The sequence below is a fragment of the Erpetoichthys calabaricus genome, chromosome 13 (assembly GCF_900747795.2).
Source record: "Erpetoichthys calabaricus chromosome 13, fErpCal1.3, whole genome shotgun sequence".
In the NCBI taxonomy this organism is placed as follows: Eukaryota; Metazoa; Chordata; class Cladistia; order Polypteriformes; family Polypteridae; genus Erpetoichthys; species Erpetoichthys calabaricus.
Genome location: NC_041406.2, coordinates 73,229,354 through 73,251,597, shown reverse-complemented (window position 1 = coordinate 73,251,597; position 22,244 = coordinate 73,229,354). Strand labels below are relative to the sequence as shown.

Here is a 22,244-nt window from a genome sequence, read left to right as displayed (position 1 = left end):
ACATTTGAATTGCGAAGGTCCAGTTTGTTATTTCCTTGAGTGGAACATGACACAAACTAATAAAAGTTTGTCATTGTTCCTTCCAAAGTCACATGGTTGAAGTCACCACATATAAAAACTGCAGAGTCAGAATGAGTGATCATTAAAGGGTTGGTGACAGAGTGAATCATTTCCATTGCAGAGTCCTCACTTGCAGAGGTTGGGATATAAATAATAAGAAGGATGCAGCCTCTCTCCTTGGGCAAATAACGTGGAAGGAACAGACAGATTCTTTATGTCTACACTGTAGTTTTAACTGTAATACACCCTCTGTCACGCTGTTCCTCAAATCACATAGATGACCAGTTCACATCCCGTATTTTTTCACCACTGCAATGGGTCTCCATTTTCTCAAATAAGATGAAATCTGTCCAGCATAACACAGTGTTATGGTAATGAGAGCAGACAATTCATCCATCTTATATGAGGTCAATCAAACATTACACATTACAATGGATGGCAGACCAGTTCCAAATCCTTTTCACCTTGGTTTTACTCCAACACCATCATTTCATCATCTCAGTCTTCAGACAAACAGCTCTTATGGTTGAGTGAAACTGACCTGCTTTGGCACTCTCAATGTGCCTTCCATTTCCAGGTATTGCAGACATAAGGTAGCCTCGGGGTTCTCTTCATGACCACGCCCAATTGAAGGGTGTCAAGATGAGCCATTGTCCGGGTTTGCATTGCTCATCATGGGTAAATGTAATATCCACTTAAAAACCTATACATATGATTTCTAGTGGTAATTATTATTGACAAGCGAGAAGCCATTTCAAATCTAGTCTTAAGACTAGTAACTAGTAAAACAAGTTCTGAAACAAAAAAAGATGGAGAGAACACAATATTTCTTGAAAAAAGCTGCTGCTTGCACAGAACCTGGAAGATAACAATTTAATCAATGATATCATAAGGAAAAAAAACTGTTGACAACTAATCTTAGCTTCACCAATGGTGCTTTACTAAGAGAAAACTGATACTTGAACAAATGGTAGAAGTGGAAGCTAGAGCAGTCAAGGGTCTTGTATGGCCCAATTCTTCAAAAGTATATATGCACTACTGTATACTTTCTAAGAATATAGTTTACTGCAAAACATGCACAGCTGAAATTGTGTGTCATGGGAGTCTGGCAATAATGCGCAAGTACCTGAAGTGAAAGAATATCAGACCAATGCCAAAAGAAGAAGTGAACTCAGTATGGTAAATTACTCTTGTTAGTATATGATAAATAATGAGTGATAAAACTAATTTCTGCTAAAGTCCAAATTCAAGAGCAGCATTTCACCCTGTATCTACAAAAACAAAAGTGCACTTAAGTGTTGGCCAAAACGTAAATGGCAATTCTACCTGCAAACAACCCATACTCATATATGTGTTCATTACAGCATTCATACAAATTTCTAGAAAAAACAGTGTGCTCAAACAAAGTGCAATTTGGATATTTGCACTGCAATAAAAAAAAAATAGAAAAATGATCAGAAACAACATATTTAAAGGTAGAGGGCAACAGACTATGAATAAGTACCCAAAATCCACCTTGATGTAAGTGTTAGTCTGTGTCACAATAAATTTAAAAATTCACTTAAAATAAGTCATATAAAAAATGATCTTAAGTCTTCTATATTATTGAAACTTTTAGCAGTTACTTAATAATCATTGATGCAGACCCATGTTTTTAAAGTGAGTAGAGGTAAAACTTATTTATTGTTTTGTTTACTGCTGTATTAACTGCAGTGTTCATGTTGCGTTTCTATCAATCTGTTGTGGAAAACACATTGTACTGTGTATACAACAATAAATATGAACTTCAACTTCAGTTGCACTCAAATCAGCTCTGTTAAAAGTCACATCTTTTTTGCTTTGGTGTCGGAAAGAAGAGATAAAAAACATGTTGCATTAAAATTATTTTTATTTCTTAATTTTCTAATATTAGAGACTGTTTAACATGCAAAACTGAGCAGCATTTTAAGTGGCCAAACCATTTGCCACATCATTCATTTACAATACAATTTATTTTTGTATAGCCCAAAATCACACAAAGTGCCACAACGGGTTTTTAACAGACCCTGTCTTGTGACAGCCCCCCCAGCCTGGACTCTCTAAAGATGACAAGAAAAAGGTTAATAGTGAGGTGTGTAGGGTCCTAATAAAAAAATCAATTAACATTTTCTATTTTTCATTATTATTCATTATTTTTGCAACTTTCAAAAGGAAAAATACAAAAGATGCCTTGCTATGTTTTATAGAAGCATTCATATTTTTTGCATCACATTGAGTATATAAAGTATAAATGAGGAGTAACTCCTCATGTTTTGGAATAAATCTACTGCGTATAAATATGAAAATAACTGTGCCTTTATTTATTAAATTATTCAAATACATAGTAATTGACCGATTATCAAATTAGTAATTTTTTGGAACCTTGGTTACATTTTAAATCCTTAATGCATTTAAAAAGTAGCAACAAAATACTTTAAACACTCTTAAATTAGTAGAATAATTTTGCATTAATACAATTTACGTATAAAGTGTTTTTTTATTGTGGTAGATATAACATCTGCAAATAGGACTGGATAAGCAGAAGAACAATAATTTTAAAGCAGACCTTTTCATATATTTTAAAATATATATTTTAACATTGTGGAAGTTGTGCATTGTATGTTATTGTGTGGCTTGAAGAAACAGAAACTTACCTTATGATGGAGCACCAGCTTTATCCCCAGGGACAAACTTCAAAACCTATGCAGTGATCAGTATGAATTATAACATCTTTAAATTAAATGTTTGGAAAACTATAATGATAAAAAAGAGCTGTACTATATTTCTGAGAAAACAGAAATAAATACGAGATGAATTATTTGAATTTTTTAATTCTCACAGCTCTTTCTGTACAAAAAGTGTCATGAGGTTTAACTACATAGACTGCCTTCCAAACCAAAAACTCTCTCTTCGAGAAGAGTCAACAATTGGACCTTGCCTCAAGTCAAAGTGTTCTGTGGGTAGTAATTTTAAACTTGTAAGTTTTGTTTATTTAAAGAGTTTTTAGAAATCAAATCATTAGGGCTTAAAAAAAAAAAAAAAAAAAAAAAAAAAAATTCAATAAATATTATATATAAATAAATAATTTATATATATATATATATATATATATATATATATATATATATATATATATATATATATATATATATATATAGGTAGCAGGATACAACAAAGTCACAATTGGACAAGGCAACTGCTACAAAAAAGTCCTTACTAAGAGGACTGCTTTTTCAAAGGTTGCCACCTCCCATATGTATCATACCTAGCATCAAAACCCATTATAGGCTACCTAAAGCCAACACTGGATCACCTCTACAACCCTGTGCTCCTTACCCTAAGCTTAACCAAGTGAAGTGCAGCAGACCATCAAAACTTATTCGAGTTTGAATTAATAATCACAGACTAGATTCCTAAAGTTAGGATATATACACACAAGTAAGACATGTGCTAATATTAGGGACCCTGCACATTTTTCTGAACAATTCTGATTATAGAACAAAATGGGTAGATTTGTGGAGTTCAAAAAAGAAAATAAAACTTTGGCAAAGATGGAAGGTGTTATGTTGACCAAATTCAGATCATCAAATTTTTCAAATTCAAGCAATATCAAGAGAAGCTTTTATTTTGAATATGGAGTAAAATGATGTGGAATGATCTATAGTTAGAAAAGGTATAAATTAGATTGATGTAAAACACACTAGAATTTCAAAAAACTGGAAAACGGAACAATAATTTCTCTTTATTGTTCTTTCATAAAAATTAAGAAAACAAAAAACCTTCCTTTGAGAAATATTCATATTTAAGTAATTTTATCAACACATTTAAGGTTTCAATAACATTAAATGGAAGGCATCTTGTTTAAGAAAATAATGAAAAGAAATCAAGGTAGCAGCATGCAGCCTTAGAGATTAAAGAAGCAAAAGATCAACTAAGTAAACATTTTAGAATGTTTTATAAAAGATTTTAATAAAGTATTCAGTCACAATATTTATTCATAAAATAAGGCTCAAGGAGAATAACAAATGGCTATCCTTGCACAGAGGACCTGGAAATATGCAAGTTTACTCAGCTGCTTGTATGATATATTAGATTTAAGAAACTCTTAAGATGGAATTTGAGGAAAATGAAGTTAGATCAATGTCTTAGTTGCCCCTTAAATCATAAAAACAAACAGCATGTGTTTCCTGAATTAGTGATATGCATGCTGTTGCTGTCAATACCAGGGGATCTAACTAAGCAAAAAATTTCAGATTTAGCAAGCAATATCCTTATATCATTAAAAAAGCACCTCAACTTTGATGCCAGCTGTATAATGTTAGATGTCCTGCAACTCACAATCCAACTAGTCCACGACTCCCTCTGTCAAAATCAAACCTATTTGATTTTGTCTTTAGTCAAAGGGGCAGGCTTGTTGCATGACAGCGGACAATCAATGAATCCTCATCTAGAAGTACAATGCATACTGTATGATGCAGTGACAAGGAATAAGGAAAGCAGGTGTTTTGGACCTTACAAATAGAAGAGAAGCTTGCCTGTGTGATGTCTTGTGTTTTAAGTAGCATAACAGAATAGAAAAAAAGAACAATTTTGCTGTGATTGTGATATAACAAGACACAGCATTTAAAGTGGCTTAATGTTCAAGGTATATTTAGATTTTGGTGAGAACATAGAGAACAAGGCAAAGCTTTTGATGGCTTAGTAAAAGAATCCAGGAAATGACTGGGCATGTTCTTAGCAAGGAATGGGGAAGAAATAATCAGAGAAACTTGTGTACTTTGACAGGTGGCAGTACAGGATGCATTTCCTTAGGCTGGGTTAATTTTTCTGGCTGAGGTCACTGCTGTGATTAGGAAATACACTGTGGATGATATCTACCTAGTACTGCTAAAGGTGTTGTGTATTTGATGGAGTATCTTTAATATCTTGTCCACAGGCATTTTACAGATTTGGATATGAGAATCAAAACTTTAAAATCTTAAACTTACGGATTTCCTCTGGAAAAACTTTGCTCACTAACTGCAGATGAGGTAGTACCAACTGTCTAAAGTTCAGGAATTTCAGTAGTTCCTGGCCTTGTTCATGAGAAAGTGCAAAGGGATCACATAAAGGACTGATAGCATATCGGAAGTACTACAGTATTTTACTAGAGATTGTTGGCAAATTGATAGCTAATTTCTACGTTTGCAATTTACTGGTCAGTCATGAATTCCATTCCATTCCATTCCTGTCAATGGCTATAAACTGTTAATGAGGGTAAAATAAAATTAGATTACCAGTACAATCTACCTAAATGTTGTTTCACCACAGAGTGTTCTGTTTCTGTATTAAACTTAATCCAGAAAAACCTGTCAGGATAACCATTGCTATTCTGGATAGAGAAGAGCAATTTGATAATGTTTGAAGGGCTCATCTCTTGGTGGCCCAGGAGGAGACCCTGGCCACACTGATGGTATCATTTTACTCAAATGGCCTGAGAGCAAGTGGGAAATCAGAAGAATCAGAAGAAAAGTTATTTTTTTGATAGGGATATAGAAATCTGGTCTGGCCCTGCTAAACCACCCCCCAGAATTACTATTCTGAATTAACTGATACAAGAGACAGAGATGGTGGATAATGAAGCATTGATCCTATGAGAAAAATAGGATTTGGTTCTGGTGTACCCTTTTAACAATGAGGAAAGCGGCCAAGATCAGGACTGACAGTGGGAGACGGGGTGAGGTGGATGCACCAGCCCTTCACTCTTACATCCTTAAGGTCAGTAATGATCACTCTGCAAGTTTACCTATGGAAATGTTAATACTTCCTCTAGAAGGTCTAGCTCAAATGTCTTCTTGGTGCTTCACCAGAGACCTTGAGCGAACGCAGCAGGGCCGCTCTTAAGACCTCACTAAACCACCCAATTGGTAGTAGCTATGGGCGTGTACAAGAGCATGGGGACTTAAAAGGTAAGTCTGATATTTTTCAAGTCAAACTTATTTGTTCACAAACACGGTATACATCTTTTTGCCACTTGAAAAGTGTGTTCTAAAGTAAAATACCTTCTATAAATCTAAAAAAAAAAAACACTTTGTCTGTTCTTGCAGTTTACAATGGGGCTATAAAAGGTACTGGGGATCCAAAGGTGAAAGAAAAAGCCTTTAAACATACCAAATATGTCCACTTTGAAGCGGCAAAGGTTTCAATTTAAGAAAACATGCCTTCCACATTTATGGGGCATCCTTGTGTTAACGAAAGGAAACTAGAAATAATTATTTTATCAAAGATTCATAGTACTTTTTTTTCAAGGTAAGTTTACATTTCTTGCTTGTTTGCCTGCTTGCAACAGTCATTGTGGGTGGAGTTTTGTCAAAGCCCCACAAGCTTACATTGTGTATTACTTTACAAAGCATGCAAGCAAGATGCATGCTGAGTGAAGGCATAATGAGTTTCATTGTACTTTGTGCACATAAAAATCTGAACTGATTCCATTGCATTTTATTTTTAATAAAACTGTTTGATATTTGAAAGAGCTAAGCCACCTTCTCCATCGCATGTCTTATGCATGCACAGTGATTAAAGCTCAGCAAATGAAAAGACAGAGCATGTGACAGAGCACACAAACCAATTATGAATTTTTTATTGCATGACAAGTCACACTTGCAGATGACATGGTATTAAAAGAATTGAGCACAATGTTTTTGAGTGAGTAAATTCACTGTCACTGATGCCAATCAAGAGTAGAACCTGGTGCTTTGAGGCAGAAATGACAGCTCTGCATTACCACTATGTACTGAAACTTGAGTTTGGCTAAACTAGTAACCTTAAGTAAGCTTAAGTATGTGTGTCCACCCTGCAATGAACTGGCACCTTGTCCAGGTACTGTTTCTGTCTTGTGCCCAATGATTGCCAGTATAAGCTCCCGCTGGCCCATGACCCTGTCCTGGATAAATGGGTTAGGAATATAGGTGGATTATTATTATTATTATGCATGTAGTGGAAACATATGAAAATAATAATAAATAGAAGATACTGAAGATATAAAAAATATCATCATCATAATTGCTAATTATTAGAAAGTTACAACATTACCATCATGCAGGTGTTGTTCCAGCTTTGTGTCCTATGCTGGCTAGAATAAGCTCCACCTGCCCTGCGACCCTGCCCTAGATAAGTGGATTAGGAAGATGGATGGATGAATTATCATTTTGCCTATATCTGAGAAAAAACACATGAATAGATTAATAGAATAAAGATATTGAGGGCAGAAATAATAATTATTATTATTGGGCAGCACTAGTGTCTGGATGTTCCCTGTGTGTAGGTTGTAGGTTCTCCCCAGGTGCTCCTGTTTCCTCCCATCATTCACAGACCAAACACATGCAGGTTACATTGACATCGCTCAAGTGGCCCTATAAAGAATGTGTGTCTTCTGAAATGGGCTGACACCCTGTCTAGGAATTGTTCATGCCTGCAATCCTGTCCTGTCACTTGATTATATGCTCCATGCACGGCTTGAAGTGGAAATCAATAATTGCTGGTTCTCTGTTTTTGTAGGCTGCCTGCTTCTTCTTGCAAAGTGTTTCACATTTTTTGCAGTATTGTAACTGAGTGGGTACAGCTTTGAGCACACTGTTACAAGTACATTATATCAAACAGCAGAGTGTGGGGTGAGGTTGTGTGATTGGGGGTGGCTGGCAGTCAGAGTGCAGCAGGTATTCCAGCGTAAACAAACATACAGGTTTGACATATCAATGAATATGTATTGTGTAACTTCAAACTCTGGCTACTTGTCTATTGAATATTCTGTCACTGAAGCACACGTGTATTATGAATTCAGTGTCAGGAGGCAGTATCTTCAAGAAGAAAAAAGCTTCAGCGAAGTGAAAGAATATAAGCAATCACATGGCTTTTTTCAGTTATTATTGTCTAGTTGTCTACAGAACTGAGACAGCAATTCACATATGGGCATCACCATTCAATGTTAATAATGGTGCTTGGCAAAGACTTTCCAAGGTGAATTCATGGCAATGTCCCTGAAAGATGCCGCACTGCCATGGAGGAAGATAAACTTAGCAAAGTGAGAGTGCGTAGCCGGTTTCCCTTTAAAATAGGAGTCACACAGCAATGGTTTGCATTTTGCTTTTCATCCTTATTAAAACAACATGGATACACTGTTTTGCTAAATGTGTGTAATCTCAAGACATAGATCAAGACTTAGTAACATTTTTGGCTTGAAAAATTGATATACTTGGTTAAGCTTGAAGGCTTTTTTTAAATAATTGGACACCGGTATCCATAAGCTCCATTTTAAAATGCAAGAGCAAGATAGCTATTTTTTAAAATATACAAAATACTGTATGCTTCACTTTTGAATGCAATTTCAAGTGGCAAATTAACACATTTTATGATTGTGAAAACACGGACTTGAAAAATTCTGACATTTTCCTTTAAACAGTCTGAGCTTATGACCTGCACTTATGAGGCATTAATTGTTCATGGGGAATAACTAAGTCTTGTCTCCATCTCAAATGGGGTTCATTGGGTTACCCATGCCTCCCAGCACCTGGTAGACACTGACCCATTCAGTGCAGAGTGTATTTAGCCTCAGACATCTAAGGGCATCAAGGACCTATTATTGCTCATTCTCGCATGTTGCTGCTGCGTGAAAGGCCTCTCGATATTTTCTTTCTGCTTTGTATAGCTGTGAATAGCCATAATTAGACTGCGGGTGTCCTGAAATCAGTCACACTTTTCTAATGGCAGATAAAGGGGGTCCACATTAATGGATGTATGGATAGCAAGTGGCAAAGCCTGCCCTTACGCATCATAAGCTGAATTTTGTCTGGCCCTGCAGTAAAAACTCCTACATGTCTTGGATAAAGTCTAGCATGGCTCCAGTGCAAAACTTGCTTTGTTTCACTCAATTAGATGGTTTCCCTTAAAAAATAATTAATCAAATGCATAACAACAGAGCCCATTAGAATTTTTAAAAGAGGTTTACTTTGTAATTTAAAGAAAGGTTACAAATGTGTAAAGTCTTGTGTTAAAGCGTATGTGAGTCTTGAATTACAATGCAATTTGACATAGCTGGAGTGAGAAAATGTGCCCGTTAATGGAAATTAATTTCTGAATACATTACGGGCTCCACCACATTAAACAGACTATTCAGTCCTCCTGTCTGTTCTGTGTTGTTGAGGCTATAACAAAGTACACTGTAACAACCCATGGATCCTGGGTATCCCATTGGATGCAGGCAAATTACATACAGGTACAGACTTGTTTTTCCAGCACATCCAACAGATGCTCAACCAAACAGATCTGAGGAATTTAATAATAAATAATAATAATGCATTTTATTTATATAGTGCCTTTCCCATGCTCAAGGCACTTCAGAGTTTAAGAAAGAACGGCAGGGTATACAGTATATAGCATTGTACTAAACCAGATCTATATTACTAAACGACAGTTTAATATATGCCTGGATGACGGACGCACCGAGGCGCATGCGCACAGTGCCTCAGCGCCCCACAGTCAAACCCATCGGCTTCCCAGAGTCAGTAGGTGGTGCCCAAACAACACAACCTGTGAACTAAACTTGCTCTAATCCACTGTGACAGCAGTCAGTGTGGCATATTTGAATCACATAACGGTAATTCAGTATTAAAAGAAAGTTGGATTATGATTCCTAACAGTAAACGACTTCTACCTAACGACACAGCCATAGAACAACAAAGACAAGACCGCATGGATAAAAACAATACACGGAGGCTCCTACAACGCGCTTCAGAAACACCAGAAGCAAAGACGTCACAGCTCCACAATGAAAGAGCTCAACTAACGGAATTACAAAACGAGCCCGTATGGATAAACACGATGAACGAAGGTGCCCACAACGCGCTTCTGACACAGCAGAGGCAAAGGAGTCACGGCTCCAAATGGAAAGAGCTCAACGATTAGTAATACAAAACCGAGCCCGTACTTCCCAGAGTCAGTACGTGGCGCCCAAACAACACAACCTGTAAACTAAACTTGCTCTAATCCACTGTGCCAGCAGTCAGTGTGGCATATTTGAATCACAGAACGGTAATTCAGTATTAAAAGTAAGTCAACTAACGGAAATACAAAAACGAGCCCGTATGGATAAAAACGATGAACGAAGGCGCCCACAACGCGTTTCTGAAACAGCACAGGCAAAGGAACAGCTCAACGATTAGAAATACAAAAACGAGCCCGTATGGCTACGACCTGTGAACTAAACCTGAGGTAAAGTGTGCACGCCAGGTTGTACAGCCACCCGAACGCGACCGCCCACACCACCGCATATACAACCTTCGTTTAGTAATGTAGCCCTCAATGCCCGGATCCGCCGCCATGGTCACTTCAGCACGCGAATCCGCCGCCATCAGCAAACGACTTCTGGCTGACGACACAGCCATAGAAAAACAAAAAAGAGACTGCATGGATAAAAACAATAAACGAAGGCACCTACAACGTGCCTCTGAAACACCAGAACCAGATGAGTCACAGCTCCAAAAAGAAACCGCTTTAGTACAAATATGTTTATTTAATTAAATAAAAAATTTCCCAGGATGCACCCACCCTCCATGATATTTCATCCCTCCAAATATCGGACGGAACAGAAACTGATTGCCATTCTTGGATTTGCGATTCTTTCGAGAATCGCGGGGTTACTGGTAAATAAATAAAGAAGAGTAAGATAGTAAATTCAGAGGAAAAAAAAAAGCTTTTTTAACAGACAACATAATTGATGGTCTAGCACACACACAGAGGTTACATGAGAAACTTGACAGAGGTAAACAGAGGGGTAATAAAGTTAAAAATAGAGTTAAAAACCTTCCTGAACAGATGAGTTTTGAGTTGTTTTTTAAAAAATTCATGGAGTCAGCTGATCTAATTAATTTCGGTAGGTCATTCCAGAGTCTGGGCGCTATACAGCTGAAGGCCCTGTCACCCATGGAGTGTAGATTAGTGGGGAGTACAACAAGATTACCACAATCAGAGGACCTTAGTGGGCAGACAGGCACATAGTGATGGAGAAGGTCATGGATATAGTTTGACGCAAGGTCATTTAAGGCTTTGCAGGTTATTAGTAGAATTTTATATTCAATTCTGTAAGACACACAGAGCCAGTGATGGCGAAGCAGGATGGGTGTTATGTGCTCGCTGCTGCTGGTTCATGTAAGGACTCTTGCAGCCGAGTTTTGAATAAGCTGGAGCTGTGATATAAGATTAGAAGGGGCACCGGCCAGTAGGGAATTACAATAATCGATGCGGGATGTGATAAAAGCATGGACAAGTTTCTCAGCGTTAGAAAAGGAGAGGAAGAAGCGAACACGTGATATGTTACGGAGGTGAAAGTAAGAGTGTTTCTTAATGTGATTTATGTGGGCGGAATAAGAAAGGGAGGAATCAAAAATGACACCAAGATTCTGTGCAGTAGAGGCAGGTCTGATGAGATCACCACCAAGATTGACTGGGAAGGAGCTCATTTTATTAAGTTGCACTTTAGTCCCAGTTTGCAGGAGTTCAGTTTTGTTGCCATTTAAGGAGTTCTGTCCCATCCAGGTTTTAATTTCACAGAGGCAAGTTGTGAGCTGAGAGAGCTCTGATGAAGTTCCACTTTTAACATTGAAACAGAGTTGAGTGTCATCTGCATAAAAATGATAACCCAGTCCAAAGCTACAAATAATATGGCCAAGGGGAAGCATATAAAACACAGAAAAGCAGAGGACCGAGGACAGAGCCCTGATGAACTCCTTGTATGACTGGTGCTGTGCTGGACCTGCTGTTTCCAAGACTAACAAACTCTTGCCTATCAGTCAGATAGGACTTGAAACACTGGACGGCAGTGCCAGAGATACCCAGCATGTTCTCCATTCTGGACAGTAGAATGTCATGTCTGACAGTGTCAAATGCTGTACTGAGGTCTAACAGAATTAATATGCTGGTTTGTTGAGTCTGCTGCCATAAGCAAATCATTTGTTACACGTAGCAGAGCAGTTTCACAGCTGTGCTGTGCTCTGAAACCAAACTAAAAGGGTTCCATCAGATTATTAGAGGTTAAGATTTTGGCGAGTTGGGAGAAAAGCAGATGTGACTGGTGAGTACTTAGAGAAGGAGCTGGATGGAGTGGGAAAACAGGGAAAGATATAAACAGATGATGTATTTACAGAAAAAGTGGAGGAATTTCTCACAGACTTCAGTAGAAGAGGTAGTTGGGCCAGATGCGGGTTTGAGTAGTTTATTAACTACAGAGAACAAAACCCTTGAGTTATCGTGGCCACTTTCTATTATTCTGCCATAATGGGTGTTCTTCGCAGCAGTTAGTGCTTCTCTGTAGGCTCTTTGGTGGTCAGAGAAAGCCTGGATGTGCACAGTAAGGCCACACTTGCATGACATTCTTTCAAGGCATCGGCCAGCTGCTTTCATTGATCGCAATTCTAAATTACGTATACCAAGGAGCTGAACGCTTAAAGGAATCCTCCTTATATTTTAAAGGAGCGGTTTTATCAAATGCTGAATGAAGGGCTGTACTATAGTGGTCAACAAGACAATCTAGTGTTGATGGAATAGGTGAAGACAGTAAAAGATCAGAAATGGATCCAGAAAAGATAGAGGGACAGATATTTTTAAGGTTTCGTAAAGAAATTTGTCATTTACAGGTAAGAGGAGGGAGAGGTAATGAGACAGTGAAAAGCACTGCTTTATGGTCAGACAGTCCCAAATCAGTGCTCTAAGTGTTGGCAACAGATAGTCCAGATGTACAGATCAGATCCAGTATATGGCCACCAGAGTGGGTGGGAAAATCAATATGGATGTTGAAATTACCAAGAAAAATGACTCTTTGGGAAAAAGAAACTTAAGTGGGTTAATGTTCAGTCAGATCAGATAAGAGGGATGCATTGTATTTTGGAGGAAGATAAAGAACAATGAGTAAGACAGGACCCGATTCTGTTATTAGTTTAAGAGCCAGACACTCGAAAGACAATGGACACCCAATTGGGATTCTTTTGATATTTAACTCGACAGACAATTACTGCAAGTCCTCCCCCTTGTCTTGAGCTACAAGGCTCTGTGAGGAAAGTGTAGCCAGGTGGTGTCGCCTCCGTGAGAGACGTAAATTCATTCAGTTTTTTCCAAGTCTCTGTTAAACACAGCATATCAAGTTCGGTGTCAATGATGAATTCTGGTTCTGACAGCACCAATGCTTTGCCATTAAGAGATCTCGAATTAAACAATGCAATATTAGCTAATGAGGCTTCTTTTTGCATAGAGCCGTGGCCGGAGTTTATTTTCACATACTATAAATTTGGCACACTGACACTTCTATTTCCAGGGCCATGAGTAGGACAGCGTATTACTGAGCAAAAGCTGCCCGTGATCTTTTCATTCACAGCCCGGTGGTGGCGGTGACCTGACCCACGATGTACACATTTCGGGCACCACAAAATACCGTTGTCTTTTAGGATATTCCAGTCAGACCATTTGCTCTGGACCAACTGTTTAATATGAAGGAGTTTCTCGTGAGAGTATTTTAGCATGATACTGAGCAATACTTATCTGATAGCAATTTCGAGGCCAAGTCAACACTGAACTCTTTGTTATGTTCTTCAAACCACTCCTGAATAATTTTAACAGTGTGGTATGGCACATTATCCTGCTGAAAGAGGCCACTGCCATCTGTGAATAGCAATGCTATAAAAGGGTCTGCAACAATCTTTAGGTAGGTGGAACATGTCAAAGTAATATCCACATGAATGCCCAAATCCAAGGTTTCCTACCAGAACATTGTCCAGAGCATCACAAGTACTTCGCCGACTTGCCTTATTCCCATACTGCATCCTGTTGCAATCTCTTTCCCAGGTAAATGACACACATGCACCCAGACGTCAGTTGAGGTCAGGTTGGGGAGCACGCACTGGTAACAGCATGTTGCTGCACCACCCACATGACGAAACAGCTCAGGATCCTGGTTGGAAACCCCCCCAGGCAGACATGCAGGCCAGTACCACCCTTCGGAAATGACAGAGGACATTCCGAAGAGACACAGTACCAAAAGAGTCTAGTCTTCATCTCAAGTCACTGGATAGTGTTCATGTCTCACAACCATATAGCAAAACAGGAAGCAGCAGGACTCTAAAGACTTGGACACTTCGTCCTTTTGAAAAGATATCAGGAGCACCACACACCTCTTTCCAGTGATATGACCCCCCATATGCCCTCACAATCAGTCTACTGACTTCATAGGAAGAGTCACCAGAGACATGTATGTCACTGCTAAGGTAAGTAAATCTCTTGACAAGGTCAACATTCTCTCTGCAGACAGATACAATGCTGATGACTGTGCCCAAGAGGTCATTAAAGGCCATCCAGATCTCTCTATTATAAAAAAAAATCCTGGAGAGAAACAGTAGGGCGTCGAGACGTGATCTTCACGTTAAGATCATGGAAGAAAGTTAAAAGACCCGCGAGGACCTTAAACATGAGACATTATGCCAAGAGATTGATCCAGGACCATCTTGCGATAACGTAGAACATGAGATTCTTGCAAGACACGCCCTACTTTCAATCAATATCAAATAAGACAATGGGGCAGCAAAACATTCAGTCTTGTGAAGGATTTGAGCACACACAGATCCAGGGTCTCAGCGAATATGAAGCATATAAGGACAATACGTTATAAATGAAACGACAACTAAGCGAAGAAGAAAGCAGCGCGGAGAAAAGAGACTCAAATGCGTTGGAGAGAAAAAAAGAGCAAAAAAGAAAAAAAAATAAAAATCTAGGTGCAAATTCAGAAAATAATGAAAGTAATTATCAGCCCGTAACAAGTGGAACTGAAACAAAGCACATTCAATCGGGCTCAGAATTAAAAGACGGTAAAAGACAAAGTAGAACTTCATAAACACGTTCACAAATGTTGGCGCTATACACATTCAGAGCAAATTATGAAAGCAGTGGAAATCGAAAAGCTCAAAAAAAAAATAAAAAAATATGCACGATACAAATGTGGAGAAAGTTAAAGAATATGAAAGTAGTAAAATTAGAAAGTATAAAAAAAAAAAAAGTAAAAATCGCAGTAGCGCAAACAAACGGAAATTATTACTCGGAAAAGGGAAAATAATCACCATGGACCAGGTGTCATGGAAAAAAAAGCAGGACAAAGTGAGGTCACAAATAAAAGAAAGAGTAGAAAACAAAGTAGAACGTCATAAAGAGGTTAAAAAAGGGGCCAAACACATGCAGAGCAGGTTAGAGATAATGAAAACTGGAATTCAAAAGACTCAAAAAAAAAAAAAACAAAAAAAAAAATGTAGGCGTGAAACACATGCAGAGTAAAGTACAGAATATGAAAGCAGAAAAAAACGACACTGTCAAAACAAAGAAAGTAAACATCGCATTAGCACAAAAAAAGAGAAATTACTAAAAATAACTAGACAAATAACTAAAAGGAGAATAGAGATCGAATATATGGACATAGGTGATATGTCAGAAGTACAGTATGTAAATATTGTAAGGCTTTGAAGTTTAAGTCCGAGAATTTCAAAAACGTGTTTTACCTCACATGCATTCATTGGTTACTTTGCCAAAAAAATTATTAACTGCTGATGATGTAGATCGCTTTGGCTGTGCTGAAATTTCAAACAGAGAAACCTATCCTGAAGCTTACCCATTTTTCGTGCTTCCAACACATCTTCAAGAATTCACTGTTCACTTGCTGCCTAATATATCCTACCCCTTCACAGGTGCCATTGTAATGCCATTGAAATGAGATACAGTAATCCCTCGCTATATCGCGCTTCGCCTTTCGCAGCTTCACTCTATCACGGATTTTATATGTAAGCATATTTAAATATATATCGCGGATTTTTTGCTGGTTCGCAGATTTCTGCAGACAATGGGTCTTTTAATTTCTGGTACCTCAGTTGGTTTGCCCAGTTGATTTCATACAAGGGAGGCTATTGGCAGATGGCTGAGAAGCTACCCAACTTACTTTTCTCTCTCTCTCTCTTGCGCCGACATTCTCTGATCCTGACGTAGGGGGATTGAGCAGGGGGGCTGTTCGCACACGTAGACGATACGGACGCTCGTCTAAAAATGCTGAAAGATTATCTTCATGTTGCTCCCTTCTCTCCCTTCTGTGCAGCTGCTTCGTGAAGCGACATGCTGCACGGTGCTTCGCATACTTAAAAGCTCGAAGGGCACGTATTGATTTTTGATTGTTTGTTTTTCTCTGTCTCTCTCTCTCTGCTCCTGACAGAGGGGGTGTGAGCTGCCGCCTTCAACAGCTTTGTGCCGCGGTGTTTCGCATACTTAAAAGCCAAACAGCCCTATTGATTTGTTTGCTTTTCTCTCTCTTTCTGACATTCTGTGCTCCTGACGCGCACTCCTTTGAAGAGGAAGATATGTTTGCATTCTTTTAATTGTGAGACGGAACTGTCATCTCTGTCTTGTCATGGAGCACAGTTTAAACTTTTGAAAAAGAGACAAATGTTTGTTTGCAATGTTTGAATAAAGCTCCTGTCTCTCTACAACCTCCTGTGTTTCTGTGCAAATCTGTGACCCAAGCATCACAATATAAAAATAACCATATAAACATATGGTTTCTACTTTGCGGATTTTCACCTTTCGCGGGGGGTTCTGGAATGCAACCCCCGCGATGGAGGAGGGATTACTGTAATCAATGTTTTTCACTTCACCTGCCAGTGGTTTTAATGTTGTAGCTGATCAGTGTATGTTTTCACATCTAATAGGTTCTAGCATTCTAATAAAGAAAATGTAGAAGCTCCAATAACACAATAACCACTGTGTGGTTTTAAAACAAAGTACACTATTGTGTTACTTTGGTTTAAAAGATCATCTTTACTGAAGTTAATTAAGCTAGGCAAAGTTTTTTGAGGCGGTACGGTGGCGCAGTGGGTAGCGCTGCTGCCTCGCAGTTGGGAGATCTGGGGACCTGGGTTCGATTCCCGGGTCCTCCCTGCGTGGAGTTTGCATATTCTCCCCGTGTCTGCGTGGGTTTCCTCCGGGTGCTCCGGTTTCCTCCCACATTCCAAAGACATGCAGGTTAGGTGGATTGGCGATTCTAAATTGGCCCTAGTGTGTGGTTGGTGTGTTTGTGTGTGTCCTGCGGTGGGTTGGCACCCTGCCCAGGATTGTTTCCTGCCTTGTGCCCTGTGTTGGCTGGGATTGGCTCCAGCAGACCCCCGTGACCCTGTGTTCGGATTCAGCGGGTTGGAAAATGGATGGATGGAAGTTTTTTGAGGTAAGCCAAGATTTAAAATAGCCCCCAACCCCCCACACCCCCCCCCCCCCCCCTTTCTTCTGACTGCAACAAAAGATGAAAAATAAAGGACTAGACTGCAATAAAAACTGTGTGTCTTCAACAGTTTTCCTCTTTATGTCTTCTATGATTTTGGGGGGGGGGGGGGGGGGGGGGGGGGGTGTTGCCCATTGGCAATTTCTAGTTGAAATAAGGTGTTCTTTTCACTACCACACATTATTCAATATGTTCCAAGAGTGTCACAACATGAAATATTTAGAGGGCAAATTATTTTCACAACATCCTTTAGATTTAATGCTTTTTATAATGTTTTTGAGCAACATAAAATCAGTAATTGAATAAACAAACAAACGCATTACAAATATCTGTCTCAGCCTTCTTTAATGCTAAAGTGGCAACTTTTAATGTTGATTGTTTTGCAGAGCATGTTTACTGTCTACAAACCACTACAGGCAGTCCCTGGGTTACGTACAAGATAGGGACTGTAGGTTTGTACTTAAGTTGAATTTGTATGCAAGTCGGAACAGGTACATTATTTTAATAAATACTATTGTTGACCGACTGTAACCAAGTGCTCTGCCAATGAATGATGGAGTTTCACCTCTCTCTGACCTTTTTATTATTTCTACTTTTTTTTCAATGGCGATAGTTTTTTTCTTCTTTACTGTATTACCAGCACTTGCATTAGATTTGTGTTTCAGAGACATTCTTGAAGGGTGAAGACAAAAGGTTAAGATGAGCTCTTCTGCACAGCACTGTACAGCTATCACAGCAGGCAGGCATCCCTCGTCAGCACATATGGTGTACTGACAAAAGACAACTTCCTGCTATGTACGTAACAGTACAAGCAGGCTTGCTATTGAGAATGAATGGAAGTAGCAAGGGGTGGTTCACCACCCACCCACCCACCACACAGTCACCTCCACTACAGTATGCACCCTGCAGCGTGCGTCCGCCCGCCAACAATGAACACGGTGCTGCCAAAGGCGTGTAGTGAATCGCCCACCACCACCACCACCCCCATTCAACAGGCAGCCACCCGAACCACACTACAATGTTACCCCCCGCCGCCCCGTTCACCTTCAATGGCCTCCGTTCAGCCACAACCAGGTCACCGCTTGCAGCATTACCAGCCGCCCACCGGAAACGATTCGGGGGGAGCCGTGTGTAGTGGGTGGGCAGTGAAACGCCCTACACCGCTCCATCCAGCCTGCGTCCAGTCAGGAGCAGTAGCTGCGGCGGCATAGTGGGCGGACAGCGAACAGCCCTATTAAGCCTCCGTCCTGCACACGAGCGATAGCTGTGGCCCCAGTGACTATGGACCACGGGTCACCGCTCGCTTGCCGCCGGGAGCCACCCGAGGGACACAGGGACATTACACTGCACGAGCAGCGAAATCGCACCCCTCTAGCCACTACTTGCAGCGTTGTCCGGCCAAAGATGGAGCGGCAGTTAATGAGGCGCATGCGTCACAGCTGCGGCCTCGTTCGTAAGTCATAGGTCGAGTGTCCGTAACCTGCGGACTACCTGTATTTTATATAGCATTTTTCTACAATAACCATGGCCTATAGGCAACATACAATTACTGAGCTATGGTGCAACTTATTATGTTTTAATCTGCAGCATAGGAAGGTAAGCCAACTTACTCAGGCTCCCATACTGAAGCAGACAAGGAACTGAACTGCCAACCTTGTGGTTTTTAAATCAATGCCTCTGCCATTAAATGATGCTACATGCTCATTTTCAACAGTTCCTGTCACTTACCACAAATACAAATTATGTGGCCATTTTGAAAAACATAGCCCAATATAACTGAGTGTACTTAACAAAACCAGAAGACTAAAGAAGAAAGTAAGGAAACAAATCTCTCAGAAACACTCCATGCACAATGTGCATGACTCTAAACAATGCATTTACTCAAAACAAATCAGTATAATATAAATATAATACAAAAAATAGCATTATTCAAATGAACTATTTATCTTAATGGTTGTGTTCAATATTCAATATGTAACAATGCACACTGCTTAATGAAGAAAATGCATATTGCTAGAAATATTATACCTTCAGGATCATATGTTTGAAAAATTCTTCTAGCTTGTTCTGATGGTGATTCAGGAGCAACTAGAGTCATTTCCTGTAGTATCAGACAAAATAACATTACATAAATATGTATGCACATAAAAATTTAAATAACAGTAACTGTTAAAAAATCAATTGGTTAGTAAAATATAATGGTTTATGGTATAATGGTATGATATAATGTATGTTTAGAACTTTCTGCATAAACATTTATCTAAATTGCTGGCACTACTGTTGTAGTTGCCAGAAGCCTTATTTAGACTGGGAATGAATATGCTGCAGGGAGAATCCCTGTGCAAATTCGCCACTACCATAACTAAGTCACAACATGCTGACAAAATATTCAACCAACATGGTAGTGGTTATGATAAGTATCTACCATTCCACGTTTACTTGCAAAATGCTACGGTGGACTACAAAACACTACATAACCACATTACAAGCTGCCTGTCCTTCATCGAGGTGGCAGAAATCATCATTGACCATGGCCCTTTTTATGATGAATTGTTAAGAAATCACTTTCACATTAACTGTGCATATAACTGCAATTATTAACAAATCTTATCATGTTGTTCCTGCTGTAAGTCCCCATTTTTGCCAAATCTAGTGAACTGATGTACTTTTAAATGCACAGAAGAAATTAGGAAAATGCATACACCTGTGTCTCATAGGAAATGTCAGATATGTGCTTACTATTAACTTCCATGAGTGAACCTAAAAAATGTAAAAATACAAATGGCATACATTCAGACATTCACAAATAAAGCTCATCTTTTATTTTAGGTCAACAATAACTGAAAAACAATTATACACACTGGGTTCCTCTCTATTCTAATTCAAGTTTAACACTTGAAATTTTGACAAAGACTGAAGGTATTTCTGTTCAACAAAGCTAAATAACTATGGTATTGAAAAAGCCTACTATTTAAAATAAAGCAAAACAGAACTAAAATTTGACATTTAGTAATAAAGGCTACTAAAACGCTAGTATTAAAGTTATTAAATTTCAAAACTTTTGTGTTAGCGTTAAATTAAATGTGGACTTAGTCAAAAGAGAATGGCCATATTTAAGGTATTTATTGCTATAAATAAATTACAGCAGAGATGGGAAACTGGGACATTATCACATTCAAAACAAATATCTATAATACCTCTTTTTAGCTAGTACACATTTAGAAGCTCATTATTACCAAATTCCTAGCATTTCAAATTGGTTTTGTCCTTCTGCTGCTTTACTGAAAATAATGTGTCCGTTTAAGGTGAGGTTTTGCTTTAGTGAGTGAAAGAAGGGACTGAAGTGGCATGTGACCTTATATTTCTTTAATACATGCAGAGCCCAGTTCTCATTTTATGAATAGCAAACAAGTAGAACATGCGACAAGCAAGGAATGATACTAAACAAAAGAATTTTCTATGGGTCCATAAGAAGGCAGGTCATTAGTATCTGATTTAGGTAAATCACACAGGCTGGAAACACAGGGGTCTGTGTGGTGTCTGTGTGACCCAAAGTCAGGTTTCACAGCCAATTAAGTGCTTATTCATTTATACTGACTACTATTATTATTCCATACAATTATGATGTCATAATTGTTTCAGTAATCTTACATGCCGTAGTGCACTTACACACATGTATCCTCACAGGTGGCGCAGTGGTAGTGCTGCTAAGGAGATTGTGGGTTCGCTTCCCGGGTCCTCCCTGTGTGGAGAGCGCTTTGAGTAGTGAGAAAAGCGCTATATAAATGTAAAGAATTATTATTATTATTACTTGTTATTGATCTCATTAGCTGACAAGTGATATTGCAGCAGCAGTATTTAACATAAAATAAGGAAAATGATTCAGTGAGTTGTTAGCTTTCTTGTACTTCATTAAATGGCTACATGTAAAATAGGTAAACGGGAAGGTGCTTAAACTGACTAATCAGGACCTGGCAAAGGAAAGCAAGCCTGGGAGGCTTATCGTATTGCTTGCAATTCAGCTTCTCTTGTTCCAAATAGCTCTGGGATATATTATGTGGTAATCTCCCCCATAACTACAACAAATAAGTTGACATAGCAGCATATCTTCACTTGTGTCTGTTTTTTTTTTTTTATTAAAAATTGCATGTAACTCGTAGAATGAAATCATGTAGTGACTTTTAGTAATTTTCACTACATCTAAAAACTGCAGAGAAGCTAAAACAAATGCTCCTCCTAAACTGACATGATCACAATATAGCCACAGTAGATGTATTTTGTAAAATCTATCAAAGTTATGTCTAGTCACCAGGAATAGGTATTAAATACAGTTAAGCATTGTTGGGTAACACATGATGAATATGGTCGGGCAATCTGACAGAAAATAGTACAAGGTTGACCTGACATTGAAGATCTTGTAATTTTTCAAACAACCTTTAATGTACTTGTAAATTGTAAAACTGCTCCAAATAAACTGCAAAAGTGACTAATATAGGTTTCCGTTATTACTGTTTTGTCAAAGAACCATTCAAAAACAATTGGTTTGTAACACTTTATGTGATGTCTTGATATGCAAATCATTTCACTTCTAAGTATGAAATCAATGAGTCTAGAAAAAGCCAGAGTGAAAGGGAATGAAATCCCTTAGAGGCAGTCAGTGAATGTGCTTGGTCAAAGACAGACAATCTTATGGATGTCATAAACTGTACCCCACCTCTGCATAGACACCTGGTTTGTAAATATAGGGTCTGTTTCTTTAAAACTGGTTTGCATGGATGTGGAGGGGCCTGTGGGATTCGTAGTGTGTAGTTGTAGGCACTATAAATATAATACCTGAAGAGAA

At 38.7% G+C, this 22,244-nt stretch overlaps 1 protein-coding gene across 3 annotated transcripts in view; it reads right to left on the bottom strand.

The window, feature by feature from the left end:
- The window catches only part of mindy3 (MINDY lysine 48 deubiquitinase 3), a 196,322-nt gene that overhangs the window by 27,705 nt on the left and 146,373 nt on the right, over nucleotides 1–22,244 (bottom strand). For all 3 annotated transcript variants that reach the window (XM_051935919.1, XM_051935918.1, XM_051935920.1), the window contains one exon: nucleotides 19,430–19,502. In XM_051935919.1, the coding sequence (XP_051791879.1) occupies nucleotides 19,430–19,502 (73 nt within the window). The remainder of the gene's footprint in view (nucleotides 1–19,429; nucleotides 19,503–22,244) is intronic.